Here is a 16,077-nt window from a genome sequence, read left to right as displayed (position 1 = left end):
ATTAGATCCAATCTATTTTTATGTACAATATTTTTAATTATGGTAAAAATTTTGCTAATGATAGTGTAAGCCGAATGTATAACTTGGACCTTTCGTTACTACAGGTAAAGTCATTTGATCTCGTTCCAATACCATGAACAAAGCTACTTCAAACTTCAAAGTCAATTAAGTTTACGCTACGGGCTATATTGTGACAAAATTGTAAGTTATTTAATTTCGAGTTAATTATATGTTATTTAACCATATTTCAACTTTAAGCCTATCTAATGTCTAGGAAATGTCTTTACATGCTTTACATGTATATGTAAAATTGAATCAGATGTTTAAACTGCGACATTTTAAACGCATTCTATAAGTGTGACCATAGTGTGACTGACACTGACAATTAATTTGACAGTGACACTATCAAGTACCGAAAGTTTCTGTTTATCATTATTTGTATGGAATTTTGGAATTATTGCTTTTGTAATTTCCACTTGTTGCTAGATTTCTAGATCAAAATTCTGTGTATTCAATTGCCGATGCGGATATCTCGATCATTTATTGTTTTGCACAAAATATTTACTTTAGCTAACCGGCCAATACAATTAGAACGGTTTTGATCACAATGACCATTAACACTAAAAGTGTAAAGAGTTTAGCACCTCTACTCTGCTATAATTTAAAAAGATACTACCATGGGATTCCATTTTACGACTTTTATCAATACACTACTGGTGAGCTGCACTTGTAGATATTATTTAGAAATTTTAGCCACACAGATTTCATATTTATATCATTTAGTATTATTCATGAAATATAATTATGTATAATTCATAATATAAAGCGATAATAACTTTTTTTAATGTATATTTTTATTTCTTCTCAGGTGAATCATTGTCACAATACATGATAAACAAACTAAGGACTAAGAATCCTTCTTTAGATAAACTGAGTCGAGAGCAACTGCATTGCTCACTTCAAATACTTAAAAAGTTTGGTGTAGACCCACTAGACGCCTGTTCCAACCCACATGTGTTCTGTATGAATCCAATATCATTAGACAACTATGGGGAAATACTGAAAGAATGTAGATTTGCCCATATTGCACCTATACATCTAATAAGGTAGACATTCTAATATATTTATTTTACTATGATGATTATAAAGTTTTTTCCAAAATTAATATTACTGTTGTTTGAATTCCAAATACTGTGAAGAAATAATGTAAGTGTGGTGTGTATTATGATCAAATGTCTTTCTTTAACTTAATGAAGTTTTAGACAAAAAATAATTAATTGATATTATTTTACTGGCCAAAACATAAGACACTCCAACATAGCAACATTGCTTGTTTTGTATATTTATTTTAATACATAATGTATATTCATACACACAATTGTTTAATATAACTATTTAAATTAGGTATCACACACTAGTCAGATCCCGAACAATAGCACACCACAAAAAGGAGGGGCTAATGAGAGATGACATCCAACTGGAGGAAGTCTTACTAAACTGTTTCCAAGATTGGCCGTCTAGTCAAAAGAAAACACATGGTTTTGATGATTCTACTACATCTATTTGTAAGTAAATCAAGTTTTTCAGTTATTGGCAATGTGCGAAGTCGGTGGAGGGGGAAGTGGTGCTGATCGTCACAAACACAGGTAATCTTACGGAATGTCCGATATTAGTACTAGCGGCAGCCGCTTGAACTAATTTTACTACATAAGATTTAACGTAGAAAGTCCGACAAAATGAGGGCAGCACCAGTCATGCATGTAGCGAATTAGTGTTTGAGTATGCCATTTCAAAACTAGTAAAGAAGCAGTGTTTGACCAGGTTGTTTTTGTTTGCTGTCACACAACCTAAAGTCTATTTTTTTATTCGATAGACTGAAATGACATTTCATACTATGAACATCATCTGTCATTTCATACTATGAAATGTCATTTTAGTCTACCGAATAAAAAAAATAGACTTTACTATTTATTCAAATTGGCAAACTTTTGAAGTGAACACCCAACCACAGTAGAAATCTACAGTTTTAGGAATGTTAAAGAAGCCAAAAAGTTGTTTTGATAGGTTTGAGTCTTCTAAGTGTTTGTTTGGGTATCTTGAAGAGCTTCAATTGCAGGTCCAAAGAGTTGCATGCTGTTCTTGAGCTGCAGTTTGGCAACCCCTAATGGATATACAAGTTTTTATAGTAATTCTTTTATATTATAACTTTCAGTATCTGTTAGATTGAGTGTCTTGGAAAGCTATCTCACCTGGAAGCTGTCTATAACACCTGAGGAGTTCAAGAAATATTGCAGAAACTATTTGCCATTAAAACACAAGCCAATGAGTGACATACAAGAAGCATTGCACATAGCAGAGAAAGAAATCAATTTCGACCTCCAAACAATAAGAAGAAATGGTTTTGTCATATCAGCAGATCCTATAAACACTAAACTGATTTTAGAAAATGTTACATCTTTGGCTGGCTTAGACATCCGAGATGCAATCCACATAGAACCTGCTATACTGAAGAATAATTACAATGCTCTGTTGGAAATCAGAGATGTTCTGGAAGTAAGTATGCAACACACTTTATGTTATTTTGTTTTTATAAGCCTTTTTATTATAATTTCAATTGTTTAATAATAATTAAGACAGGGTGGCACGAAAATATGTTTACATTTTTTTAATTTTAACAAACATTTATGTTTGTGTGTCAAAGCTAATGGTAAATATTTTGAAAATAAATCGGTTCGTTTTTGTTAAATTGTAAATTGTATTTTGTAAAAGACATGGCAATGTAGGTAAAAAAAATATTCCTATAAATTATTTGAGACCGATTTTTTAGGCCAACCCATATAATAATACTAGACGTGAACCATAATTAGCATAAAGTATTCTGAATAATATATGTAGGTACTTGGTTTGTCTGTATGTATTTCTAATGGATTATACTGCATTTAGGAGTATAGAATAGGACAAGAGGCTCAACAAAGATGTTTGAAGGTGTTCTGCATGCGGCCATCCACTGTGCGCGAGAGGTTGGACGACTTACAAAACCAAAAGGAATACAATATTTTGTCAACCAACCCAAGAGTGAGTCATATACCTATGTATATTAAGTCTAGTGAACTATTTTTTACATATTTAATTGCCATTATATTTGTTCTCTTCTGTCATAATTACAGGTGCTATCGATGGTGATACACAAACGTAAAATGATGAGCCGACTTAGTAAAATACAGACAGCTAAGAAACAGTGTTTTAGTCTCAATCATCTGGTTTCCTCTAGCAAAGTATTCAATGAGTAAGTGGCTCACAGTGATTTATTTTATAATCATATCTAACCATCCAAACTTTATTTTAAAATTACGTAAGCACTTGGGTGAGATAAGTTGCGGGTATGTGGGAGTGTTAGGTACCTACTTCAAAAATAGGAAGTTCACGCTCCAACTTTTCCAGTGTAATACTTATACAACTCGCGATCCAAACGACCTGTCTCACTACTTCGCTAGGTTGGCCTAATACGTTATACTGAAATAGAATTGTATTACAGGTACATAAGCAGCTTTGGAAACAAAGTATGCGGCCGAGACATCGCAGTACTGATAGTAGCCTCCCTAACTGGAGGCAATGGAATGTCGCAAATATCGGCAGAACCGTTGAAATTTGTTTTAAATCAACTACGAAGGCACAAGTTTCGGCTACATGCTGCGTTAAATATTGTTGATGAAAATATTAAATTTCTGCAGCAAAGATTCCAAAACAAATTCATCATTAATAATTGTCAGTTGTTATTATATCCTGTGTAAGTAGTAAATATTAGATCGAACTTGTTAATAATTTAGTGATGCCAAATCAATTTGCCTTATTTGCTTACCTGCTCGTGTTGTATCTCTTCCTCGTATAGCAAAACGGAAGAGATGCGGAGCCGTAGATGTGCATCATAGACAAATCCTCTAGACTGAGCATAGTAACGCTATACTACCCCCTCTGCTACTTATACGGTAGTTTTACTCCATCTTCGAGTCAATCCCGTGCCGTGATTGGTCCGTGTCTTTGAACGGACCAATCACGGCACGGGATTCGCTCACCTCGTCCCCCCGCACACCCGTATTTTTGGCAGCATCGGTTTCATGAAATAATTGCTCTAAACTCTGTCTAGAGGATTCCTAGTCTATGAAGTGCATAAAAGCCGAGCGAGTTGAGAGGCTGAACTTTTTTGCACTTGCTACATGAACAATATATCATTTATACCTTCTCTATAAATAATGAAAAGGAATAATCCGAATAATACATTAGTGGCATAATCGCAATTAATTAAACAAAAACTTCTTCTTTGTATTGATCAATGTTTTAAAATCGAGAAGCCCACGGGTGCCCTACATGCATTTCTATGATTAAATCTTAGTATAAAACTATTCCCTTGAATGAGTAAGTAATTCACTAATGTCTTCAGGTTGGATATAGAACAATACGTAGAACTGCTGCTGGCGTTGCGCAGCGGCGCCCCGGCCAAAGGCGCCGTGAAACTGGACGGGTTCTACAACCACCTGAGGTGCGAAGAGCTCACTGATGACCAAATACTCAGCTTGGCACTCTACGAGATAGAGAAAAAGTACCACTTTAGTGGAGATGGCATCTGGGCTCCCCAAGACGGTGTCAGGATAGAGACCACATCCGCCAGCTGACCATTGCCTGTTAGTATGTACATTTATTTAATTTATTATGTTAAGAGTTATTTGAATGACCTGAAAGATTGTGCCTTGTTTAATTTGGCAAATAAGTAATAATTTCGGGTCATTGGCGTCAAAAATATAATATCTTAATACGATCTGTTTTTGAATGTTATTTTATTACAGCTATGGGTAGATACTAAATAATTATATTGACCACCAGGTACCATTTTTAGCATGATACCTTTCTTTTAAAGAACGAGCAGCAATTATTATAAAATGAAGTTTTTAAAAATATTATGGCAATTACAAAAAACAAATAGATGTCGAAAACGAAAATAATAAGCGTTTTGTAACAAAACTGATGTATGGAATGAGCGCTCTATGCTTCTCTATGGCTGTACCTAGCTAGACCTCGCGAAACCCCATGGCTCCGCAATTTTCAAAGGATTCCAAAAACTATAGACAAAAAAATATAAGTATCAAACCTGCTTACAAAATTTCACGAGGATCGGTTGAAAAATACGCCCTGTAGAGAAAAAAATATTTTATAGGCCAACCTATAATTTCAAGTTCTTTGTTTTTTATTTAGTAGGCTTGATTTCGCGGTCGCTTATGTAGATTAATTGGAGCTAGAATATCAATAAACAGCTAAATTATAGTATTACGTGCCTTTGCCTAATAGTAATAAATAATGGTGTTTCATATTTTGGATGCCCGAAAAATAATAAGCCATATTTTATCAGGGAGATATAATTGTATTTATAAATAAAAGACTCGTTTAAGCACATCATTAATATTATTGAACATTCCTGTTTATATACGTCCTGGCGTCACCATTTGCGATTTCTCAAACGTCGTGCATTACATCCATTATTGCTTTCAAAATCTTAAGCTATAAAAATATTTATGAATGTAAACATAGACATGCTGAAGGTAAAAACGTAATAATAATGTATAGATTGTATAGCTAAGGTTACATAATCTTCCCTTAAATATATTTTTTACCCTACTTAACTACGTCGTTTAAAGTATTTTTTTTTGTATAAAAGTACTAACAATATACCTACCTATTATTACCTTTTCTTCATCATTAACAATTCGTCAATTAATTAACTACATCAAACAAGGAGATCTGTTTTATATTTTTTGAGTGTATTTGTATTTATAATGATTTTTTTACGCTGCCACTTTTACTTGAATTAATATAAATGATTTAAACTGAACCTAGGTATATAACTTACAAATACATTTCTTTATATATAATCTTCTAAAATTGCTAAATATCTTTGCATAATTGTAAATATGCATTTGATTGATACATCAATGTCATTAGGTAGATCTTAAACGGTTGGCACACTTTATTCACGTAATTTCCTAATATTTACATTTACGACTCTTATCTACAATTACATCATTACGGTTCTTTGGCTCTGTTAGCTGTAAACTTGTTAAAAAGGTAAGTTAAAGAAAAAAAGTTACATTTTAATTCAAATATTAGGTAAACAACTAATAATCCCATAACTGTACGTCCTACTTATTTGGCAGCACCCGCCACTACACCCCTCAACACCATCATTACATAAAGGCTATGTAACTGTTTTATCTAAACATTTACTGGGACTGAAAACAAAAGAAGTTAGAAAATATATAATGTATGTTTGCTAAGTCAGCTACTCGTGACAATAAAACAATGCAACAATAGTAAACTGCCTTAGTCAGTTGTTCAAGCAAAAAACGGTTAACTTACAATAGTCAAAGTGATATAATATCTATATTAGCCGGAGCCTTTTGCCACCTAACTAATGATAAGTTTAACCTAGAGCAATAAGGCACAAGGAATGCACGAGGATATTTCGTATTACAAAATATAAACAATATCCAAAACTAATCACCTATTCAATTTTATAGCTGTTTATATGAAATAAATGTACCTAGATTCAATTGCACAAGCGAGCTTAATAGTAGAGGACAAAAAATACTATACTAATTAATGTCATTAACTTTGTGTGATGAATCTAAGTAAATATTTGATAACATTTCATTCATAATAAATCGCAGCCATATAATAATTTAATTTTATGTCTTAACTTACATAACTGTCGAGTGCTTATACTTTTATACTAAGATATAAGGAAATAAAATGCTTTCTCATAATTATATACATAACACGAGAACTGGGCCTAATCTAAATAAAATCGTTTTTCATTGCCGATGATAAGCCGATTATGGTTCTATCAGAAGGCTCGGCTGCTAACCCGCGAACTACCCTGTCAACTCGCGGCGCCATAACGATATCATCGTACTCTTCGTCTTAATTAATACTCCTTTTCGAAATTATTCTTGTGTCATGGATATTTTCGAAAAGGAGTATTTCAATTCAAAAAAGGGGGAAGTGCGGTGTAAGGCTGGTGAGAGGTGGGCTCCACCTTGACGACGACGGGCTGTGCGAGGTCCGCGTGGCGCTCCGGCTCGTAGCCGGCGTGCTTGTCCGGGAAGTGTTCGGGCGCGGCGTAGCGCGGCGCCTCCTCGTGCAGCGCGCACGGCGGGTACTTGTCCTCGTGCTCGTGCGCGCGATACTCCAGCTTGTCCTCCTGCGGCTCGAGCTGCGGCGAGTGCGCCGCCATCATCGGGTAGTCGCGCACGCCCAGCGGTGGCGGGCTGCCCTCGCCGTACTCGTAGTGGCGCGGTGCGAACATTTGTCCGTCGTGCCCGTTCAGTACCGTGGTGTACGAGTACGCCGGCTGCGCGTTAAAGCCCGGGTAGCCGCCGCCGCCCGACGACAGCAGGTGGTGCGAGGGCAGCTCGTACGAGTGCTGGTAAGACCAGGAGTCGGCCGGCGCCGGCATGCCGTTCTGCGGGAAGGCGGGCAGGTTGCCGCCGATGCCGGAGAAGCCGCCACCGAGGGTCGTGGAGCTCGGCGAACTTGAACCTATGTACCCAGTTTTCCGCGGAGGTTCGCGCTTTCGCCACTTCGCTCTTCTATTTTGGAACCATACCTAAAAGGTAAATAAAAGTTTAGATAATTGTCGAGTTATAATTATAAATAACAGTTTTATGACCGTTATTTTTGGTATACCTAAGCAATAAAACTCGTATATACCTGTACTCTTGATTCAGACAAGCTAAGCTTAAGCGCGAGCTCCTCTCGCGCGAACACATCCGGGTAGGGCGCTCGCTCGAACGCTCGCTCTAGCTCCTCCAGTTGGTATGCCGTAAATGTTGTCCTGAGAACAATCATAAAAATAAATTAAAATTAGGTACTGGTTTGCAGTACCTACGTAAGTAGTCGGTACCTGTAGGTACTTACGACTACAAGTCGTTTTGTTGATAACCGCCATAGAATGTAATTAAGTAATCACATAACTCGTGCAGTCGCAGAATGGTAGTTAATTAATATGTAGAAAGAGTTAAATAGTTCAGCGTTAAAATAAAAATGCATTACGCCAGCATTTAAACAGCCAACAGGTCAACACGCACGAAACGTGGCCAATTAAAGGACCTGCATAAATATGAGCTCAATTAGATATTCACAAATAAATGGATGTTATCAGCGCATCCACCATCTGACGCGTGCAATATGGCTGCGGGCGCACGCGACGCGCGGAAATTGATTGAGCGTGAAACGAAATGTATACCCCACAGAGAACACTAATTGCCTGCCAATAAAATGGAGAGTATAGCTATGCTATTAAATTTTACCACCCATATTAGGTACCTACTCGTCGTAGTCGCCTTTTTGCGAGGGATGATGCGAAACCCATGCGATGCGATGTATACCAGCATATTTAGGCACGTTACGATGTTTCTTTGAAATGAGAAGAAGAGAAGATCACTCAAAAACAAAACAACTGTATCGTATTCTGTCCCCTTCAATCATCTCTCTCAGGTCACTCTGAGAATTACTATCTAAAGCAATTCCGACACTTATATCTACATAAAATATCAACATACCCTTATGTTCTGGACCGGGGTTAGAGGAATGCGTGCATTACCCTATTAAGCTGGCCGGGCCGCAGCAGCCGAGATGGCCGGCGCGATAGAGCAATTGCCCTCCCGTCGACATACGGGTAATTAATTGCTCAGACAGTGTTGGCTACTGGACTGGGGTGTTGATCCGATCCAACGCCAAACACGCTGACGGCGTACCAGTATTAGTGTTCTCAAGCCCGTAACAACTGCTTAATCGGAGATCTTACTGGCTCGCAATAATAAGTATATACAAAACGCCTGCATAGGAGTATTGTTGGTGCGCGTTAATATTATAAGTTATCTTAGTCTTGGATCTTTTTGATTGTGCTATTGATACTCATACTCTCTTTCTTTGGCACCCCTTCAACAACGTGTAACATTTCATAACACCAACAGTTTTTATTCATATAATGGTTTCCGTATTCGTATATATCCCGATGCAGGATTAGAACTGACTTGCCATTCAAACTGTTCCTTTACTTAGCCCGCACTTGCAGTTACCCGTTCCTTAGGGTTCCGTAGTCCACTAGGAAGCCTTATAGGGACCTACTAGTCAATGTCACGAGAATAATATAAAACAGCATGAAGACCGACAAAACCAATTAGGTATTCTAAGAGGCTATGCTTTCTAATGTGCTTCTGTCGTATTTATGATAAACCCGATGTGATAAAACCGTAAAAATAGCCCTGGCTAAGCATTAAGAGGATAGTTGACGACCGCATCGTCTACAAACGTAGCCTCCGTTTTCCTCCCTAGATATTGACGTTTTAGAAAATATTTTTAGGTACACAATTTATTGTGGGTATATTAACTATGAAACAAGAGAGAGTTTGATTTTATTTCGTTGTGGGGTTCCGTAACCCAAGAGGAAAAAACGGAACCCTTATAGGATCACTTTGTTGTCCATCCGTCTGTCTGTCAGGACCCTTTATCTCGGGAACGCGTACCTATCTAGTTGAAATTAAAACCAGCCCCTAAGGTCTACAGCCCCTTAACGTAAAAAAGCTACTGCTGTTGACGCCGCAAAAAACGTATATTTCGACACTCAAGGGAATCAAAATTTATAGGGTACTTCCCGTTGACCTAAATATCCAGAGAAGTAAATGAGGCCTACATTTGTATGGAGAATGGAGAAGCGGACACGTTACTTCGTCCGCTTTCGTATTAATGTATTTATTTACGCAAAAAAATATGTTGCCTACTTAAAGAGCGATAATGCACGTACCTATTTACCTACAAATTATTAATTTTCATCCACCCCGTTTTATCCTTATGTTGTCCAGTTTATAAGTTATTATTGAGTCAATAAAATTTAGATGCAAAAGAATCCACCTACCATATGTTCTCATAATATGAAAATCATTGAATTAGCTATGCAAATAATATTGGGGTGCGTTGCGATGAGTTGAACATTTAAACAGGGGTCGCACGCGCCGCCACCTGTGATCGCGCGTGCCATCACTTCACCGGCACTGCAATTTCTATCGTGCTCTACCTATTAGTCGTCAGATATATCAAGGCGATCAATGTGCTCACGAATATCTGAAGAACCATTTATTGGGAAGGCATTAGCGTGAATTTTGACTACTTATTATTCTTTTACTAAATGCGTATTTTGTTGCAAGTTTTTTGATTTGCAGCATTTTTGCTCTACTATATACATTGCATTTTGTACGTGATTCTGTATAATTAAAGTCTATTTTTTTATTCCGTAGACTGAAATGACATTTCTTAGTATGAACATCATGTGTCATCTCATACTATGAAATGTCATTTTAGTCTACCGAATAAAAAAATAGACTTTACGTACAAAGTAATTGTGTGATTAAAGAAAACAGAAAAATGTATGCCCTACTTTCTAAAAACTTGCATAAAATTAAATTGCAATGAAAACCGCATGATAGAGACAGTTTTTAAATATCATATCACGGCCCATTCTCTGATTACGATCGATAGAAGTAAGATAGTAGAATAAAGGTATTCTACTTAAATAGGTACAGTCAGCATCAATAGTCGAATGAAACAACGTACCAAAATAATTTGACACCCTAGAATACTTTTATAAATAGAAATATATCGCTACAGTACTCGTTCAAAAATATATGTCACAATCGAATTGCTCTAAGTATATATAAATACACATATATTTTTCTTAAGCTATTAGAGAATCAATAAGAGAGAGTTTTTTTAGAGACGAACTACTTTTGATGCTGACTGTACCTAAGTACTTGGCACTCTAACATGAATACTACCCCGGTGGCATATTACCTATCCTTAATTAGTCGTATAAAATTAATATAAAAATTGATTGCGTGCGCTCACTGGCTCTAATGCTGCACGTGCACGTATTGGATGCAATTATATTTGTATTGAATTGCTATTTATTGGGTTTTCGTCGCTGAAATACGGGTTTTAACTCGAGCCCAAGATAATTGTCTTGTTCGTAGCGCGTAGCATGCTACGAAGACGCTTGTAACAGTTGTAACCTGCACCGCGCTTCCCTAACCACATCATATGGAAGTTATAAACTTAATTTTTTTACAATCTTAAAATAGGTACACACAATTATTTACTAATTGTGTACAGCATATGCTATAGTTAGGTACATACCTAATTCGTTAAGGTACCTACCTACTTATAGCTTTCATATTCGCAATACTCGCAAAAGCAAAAACAAAAAAAACAAAATCGCGGCGCTTGGCAAAGTAAATACGAAATGCATAAATAATAAATTGAAAAGCAATGGATAGTTACAAACAAGATAGCATATGGAAATCAGATTTGGTAAGGCAAGAGAAAGTTATGAAATTCATATGTGACTGAGAGGCTCACCTTGTTTTTTTTTTCTTGATGCCATTGTTATCGTTTTTCTTCTTGTCGCTCTTTTTGGTGGCGGTAGAGGGTGCGGGCGGGGGCGGGGGCGCGGGCGCCGGCGGGTGCGGCAGCGGCAGCGGGTGCTGCGGCGCGTGCTCAGAGCCCTGCAGCAGCAGCGGCTCGTCCTTCCGCTTAGGATCGCCGAACACGGGCAGGTCGTCGCGGTACTGCAACTCGCCGCCGGCGCCCACCACCACCTGCAGGTGCCGCTCCTTGCCGAACTCGCCGAACATGTGCTCCTCGAAGCTGGGCTGTTCCATGGCTCCCCCGGGCTCGAAGGCGCACTCGTAGCGCGCGCTGTCCCCGCACACGTACATGTAGCCGTCGGCTGGCGGCGGGTGCGGGCCCGCTACCTCCGTTCCCACCTCGCTGGGCTCCGTCGCGGCGAGCTACCTGCCGCACCTCTAGCGTCCGCGTCTCCGACACCCGACACCGAGCTGCGACCGATTTATCGACTGCTATATTAAACAATTTGACTTCATTTAGTCGGGCCCTCGGGATCGACGAACGCGCGCGCCGTTCGTTTCGTCGCGTCCGTCCCGGTTAAGTGACTTTAATCAACTTTAACGAACTAACCGAATTTGCTCTACGGTTGGTCAATTTATATTATCATAATATGTCGCTCCGCACGGCTTTTAGGCCAATGAGTAGGGCGACGGAGACGCACTGTGTGCGCGCGGGTGCGGCATATTCGTTCTTAATGTTAAGTAGTAAGGGAGGGATTGCGTTGCACATGCCGGGCGGTTAAGACCGTGGGTCGGAGACGAGCGGGAGCCAATAGCGGACCGGCGGAGCCACTCCCCCGGCCGGTCCCCCTCGAGCGCCGGCTGCGGGCTCGGCGCTGCCGCCGCGGCCGAGGCGCACCATGCGGGATTCCCACAAGCTCACCCGATATATTTGTTTGTCTCGATGGTATTGTGGGGCGCGAACACCCACATCATTATTGTAAAAGTCCATAGCACTTCATTGTAAATCCGTATCAGCGCAACTCATATGTCTCTTACATGATTTATAGCCGTGGGAACAGCGTTTAAGCAGCTACATAATAATAGGTACCAATGCCTAAAAAAGGTTTTTTTGCAATTTTGTGTTTACCTATTCGTCTCATACTAGTTACCTAAATAACATAATTAATTTAATTAATTTTAAGTACACAAACTTTTCGGAAGCTGTCTCCATTATGAACATCCAGAATCAGAAATGGAACAATGGTAATACCTTCTTTTTACTTGAATAAAGGAAAAAAAGGTGTTATGGTAAGAAAGATTTGTAACCTAGGCGAGGTAAGACAAGGCTGCGAAGCGGTCGGCAACGGCGCGCGGCCGCCGCGGCGCGGGCGCACTGGGCCGTCCGCCGCCGCAGCCACCGCTTTAATTATTCATTAACAGTTATTATTACTGGGGATTATTAATAAAACATCCGCCCTGACTATTGGCACTTAGATTAACGTCGAGGGAGTAATGGCGCATTTCAGCAATTTCGGTTGTTATTTAATTGAAGTCAATTTAGATGATCAGAGTCTATTTAGGTTGGTGCTGGCGCTCGCCAGCGGGATCTCGGCTTCATTGGGCTTATTGGTGACTTTCAGACAACACGAATTGCACTCGCTGATGCACTTTGTCGCATACGAACTCGCGGAGTTCGTGGAAAGTGGGTCGACGTGACTGCGTGTAGTGGCTCACCTCCGTACCTGTGTATTTTACATGAGTGACCTTGTGTTCCCGTGGATTATGATTGCGTCAAGTTGTGGTGTACCTACGTGCTATAGGAACGGTTGACTCGAATGTGCATTGCATCCTGTGCGTGCATGGCGGCTCCGGGACATTTTGATGGATGTATGTGTCATGCGCGAGACGATGTTACCGGAAGTACCTACTGAGTCAGAAATCACAGGAAAAAACAAGTCCCTGCCTCTGATCTAGTGTAAAACAAGACAAATAGGTACGAGGTATGTATGTATATATGTGATTAGTACCAAAACATATGGATTTAAAGACGTTATGTCAAAGTAGTAGGTATATGTTGAAGCTTCTTTTCCTAAACGAATATAGATACGCACAACTGTTTTGTTTGAATTCCATATATTACGTTTAAAAAAAACATCACACTTGCTCGAAAAAGATCTTATTTCATGCAGTTGCATTTCTCTAGGAGTAGGTGGGCGTTTTTTTTTTGTTGTCCCCTACACTTTTTTTTTAAATTTGGGATTTATTATGTTATTTCTACTCAGAATCATGAGCTCTTTCAATCCTAATAGGAGAAAAATGTGTCCCAAAATATCCATACATTTTTCGATTTTTCCATTCCGCGACCGCCATACAAAGTCTATGAAAAATGGTGACATAATGGAAATAAAAACCTTAAGACACTTTTTAGGGTTCCGTAGCCAAATGGCAAAAAACGGAACCCTTATAGATTCGTCATGTCTGTCTGTCTGTCCGTCTGTCTGTCCGTCCGTATGTCACAGCCACTTTTCTCCGAAACTATAAGAACTATACTGTTGAAACTTGGTAAGTAGATGTATTCTGTGAACCGCATTAAGATTTTCACACAAAAATAGAAAAAAAAAACAATAAATTTTTGGGGTTCCCCATACTTCGAACTGAAACTCAAAAATTTTTTTTTCATCAATCCCATACGTGTGGGGTATCTATTGAGGTTTCTAATATCATTTTTTTCTAAACTGAATAGTTTGCGCGAGAGACACTTCCAAAGTGGTAAAATGTGTGTCCCCCCCCCCCCGTAACTTCTAAAATAAGAGAATGATAAAACTAAAAAAAATATATGATGTACATTACCATGTAAACTTCCACCGAAAATTGGTTTGAACGAGATCTAGTAAGTAGTTTTTTTTTTATACGTCATAAATCGCCTAAATACGGAACCCTTCATGGGCGAGTCCGACTCGCACTTGGCCGCTTTTTTTCTCCTATTAGGATAGAAAGAGCTCGTGATTCTGAGTAGAAATAACATAAAAAATCCCAAATTTGAAAAAAAAGTGTAGGCGACAACAAAAAAAAACGCCCAGGTACAGGTTCCGCCGGAGTTCTGGATTGTGAAAAAAATCTATAACTCCCAAGGGATATAACTATTTTTTTATTGGCGGACGAATGTCTGAAACGTACTTAAGAATTATTTCGTTTAAAATTTTGTTATTTCTTCGCAAGTCTGATGAAAAATATTGTAACTACGGCTGTCGTGAATTAGCAGTATTAGCACCCTCGTTTCCAATATTTCACTTACCTTCCTCGTTGCACAATGTACTATTAATGTACGGACATGCACTGTCGCATAAGAAATATTGCCTATGAGTACGTTTCCGACGGTCTTAATATGCCTTAGCTTATTTTTATCGTCAAATATTGTTATGTATGAATGTTTATTCATTCATTTATATTATTTTTTGTAAAACTAACTTTTTGATAATGTTATGGCGTTAGTAAAACTCCAACAAGTGGCCCCAGCGGAAGAACATGAGTTTCGTAGCAAAATATCGTTAAAACATTATTTTTGTAGAAATTTTTCGCTAAACCAGCGCTAGTCACAACAAATTGTCGTTACGCCTCTACGAAGCATGTTCGCTAAATATGTACATATATGCTACGACACGTACGACGTAGCCACACTAGCTCAACAGTGAATCACTTAAGTAGATAGACCCTGTTTCCTTAATGTTTGCATATAACATATCTAATACCTTTAAACGAGCAATTCTTGTTTATTTATTTATTTATTTATATATATATATATATTTCGGGGATCTCGGAAACGGCTCTAACGATTTCGATGAAATTTGGTATATAGGGGTTTTCGGGGGCGAAAAATCGATCTAGCTAGGTCTTATCTCTGGGAAAACGCGCATTTCCGAGTTATTATATGTTTTCCGAGCGAAGCTCGGTCACCCAGATATTATTATTAATGTAACAGCTTGAAAGTTAGAGGAGAATGGAAACCTTGCGTCGTATAATGTATCTTCCGAAAATAATAATCTTTTATATTATTTTTAATTTACAAAATTATCTGGAATTATCCCTCAAATAAGTTTAGCTACCAAGGTAGTGAGTTTTAAGGCATTTGAAAGACATAAAGTTTTATAGATTCGAAAAAGAAAGAAAGATTGACCGATATTCATAAATTTCATAATACTCAATCATACAGGATGTTTCCTGTAACACGAGCAAATAATTAAAACGTATATTATACTCCTCAAACTTTAAAACTTTTGTTAAACAACTTTTAAAATCATGAATCCTTTACACTTCCTCTTTTTCATCAATAGTTATTTGTACAACAAGAGATCAAAGTTTGATATTTCTTCGAGTGCTTATTTTGAGTCCCGTGCAAGCGAAAGATTCTATAATAGATTCACGAGCGTAGCGAGTGAATCTAATTTAGAATCTTGAGCGTAGTAAGGGACTCAAAAGCGCACGAGATGTAAATAACTTTGATCTCGTGTAGTACACAACATTTTTCACCTCAGCAGTGAGAACATATTAGAGAACCCGAAAAATGTATTCCTTCTTCATCACTTACCTCTATTCACTCATGTTTTCTTAAGATATACCAACAATTAAA

At 38.2% G+C, this 16,077-nt stretch overlaps 2 protein-coding genes across 2 annotated transcripts; one reads left to right on the top strand and one right to left on the bottom strand.

Annotated features, from left to right (window-relative positions):
* The first annotated feature begins 599 nt into the window (after positions 1–599).
* Positions 600–4,709, top strand: LOC134661026 (transcription termination factor 5, mitochondrial-like). Its single transcript, XM_063516927.1, has 8 exons — positions 600–716; positions 869–1,106; positions 1,405–1,565; positions 2,213–2,553; positions 2,944–3,075; positions 3,168–3,286; positions 3,536–3,787; positions 4,439–4,709. Exons 1-8 carry the CDS (start codon positions 608–610, stop codon positions 4,668–4,670), a joined length of 1,584 nt encoding a protein of 527 aa, XP_063372997.1. The 5' UTR covers positions 600–607; the 3' UTR covers positions 4,671–4,709.
* A 2,201-nt stretch (positions 4,710–6,910) lies between these two features.
* LOC134661507 (retinal homeobox protein Rx1-like) lies at positions 6,911–12,547 on the bottom strand. The gene is made up of 3 exons (XM_063517625.1): positions 11,461–12,547; positions 7,759–7,882; positions 6,911–7,654 (listed from the first exon to the last, which is right to left on the bottom strand). The coding sequence occupies exons 1-3, from the start codon at positions 11,817–11,819 to the stop codon at positions 7,031–7,033; spliced, it is 1,107 nt and encodes a 368-aa protein (XP_063373695.1). The 5' UTR covers positions 11,820–12,547; the 3' UTR covers positions 6,911–7,030.
* Positions 12,548–16,077: the final 3,530 nt, after the last annotated feature.

Source organism: Cydia amplana, chromosome Z (genome assembly GCF_948474715.1).
Source record: "Cydia amplana chromosome Z, ilCydAmpl1.1, whole genome shotgun sequence".
Lineage (NCBI taxonomy): Eukaryota > Metazoa > Arthropoda > Insecta > Lepidoptera > Tortricidae > Cydia > Cydia amplana.
This window is presented reverse-complemented; position numbering and strand designations above follow the sequence as displayed.

Excerpts from the sequence above, each read along its gene's own strand:
- LOC134661507 (XM_063517625.1), bottom strand. The coding sequence starts at position 11,819 with ATGTACGTGTGCGGGGACAGCGCGCGCTACGAGTGCGCCTTCGAGCCC. Across the intron at positions 7,883-11,460 it reads ATCAAGAAAAAAAAAACAAG|GACAACATTTACGGCATACC; the intron begins GTGAGCCTCTCA and ends GATTGTTCTCAG. Across the intron at positions 7,655-7,758 it reads TGTCTGAATCAAGAGTACAG|GTATGGTTCCAAAATAGAAG; the intron begins GTATATACGAGT and ends TTTACCTTTTAG.
- LOC134661026 (XM_063516927.1), top strand. The coding sequence starts at position 608 with ATGACCATTAACACTAAAAGTGTAAAGAGTTTAGCACCTCTACTCTGC. Across the intron at positions 717-868 it reads CTTTTATCAATACACTACTG|GTGAATCATTGTCACAATAC; the intron begins GTGAGCTGCACT and ends ATTTCTTCTCAG. Across the intron at positions 2,554-2,943 it reads AAATCAGAGATGTTCTGGAA|GAGTATAGAATAGGACAAGA; the intron begins GTAAGTATGCAA and ends TACTGCATTTAG.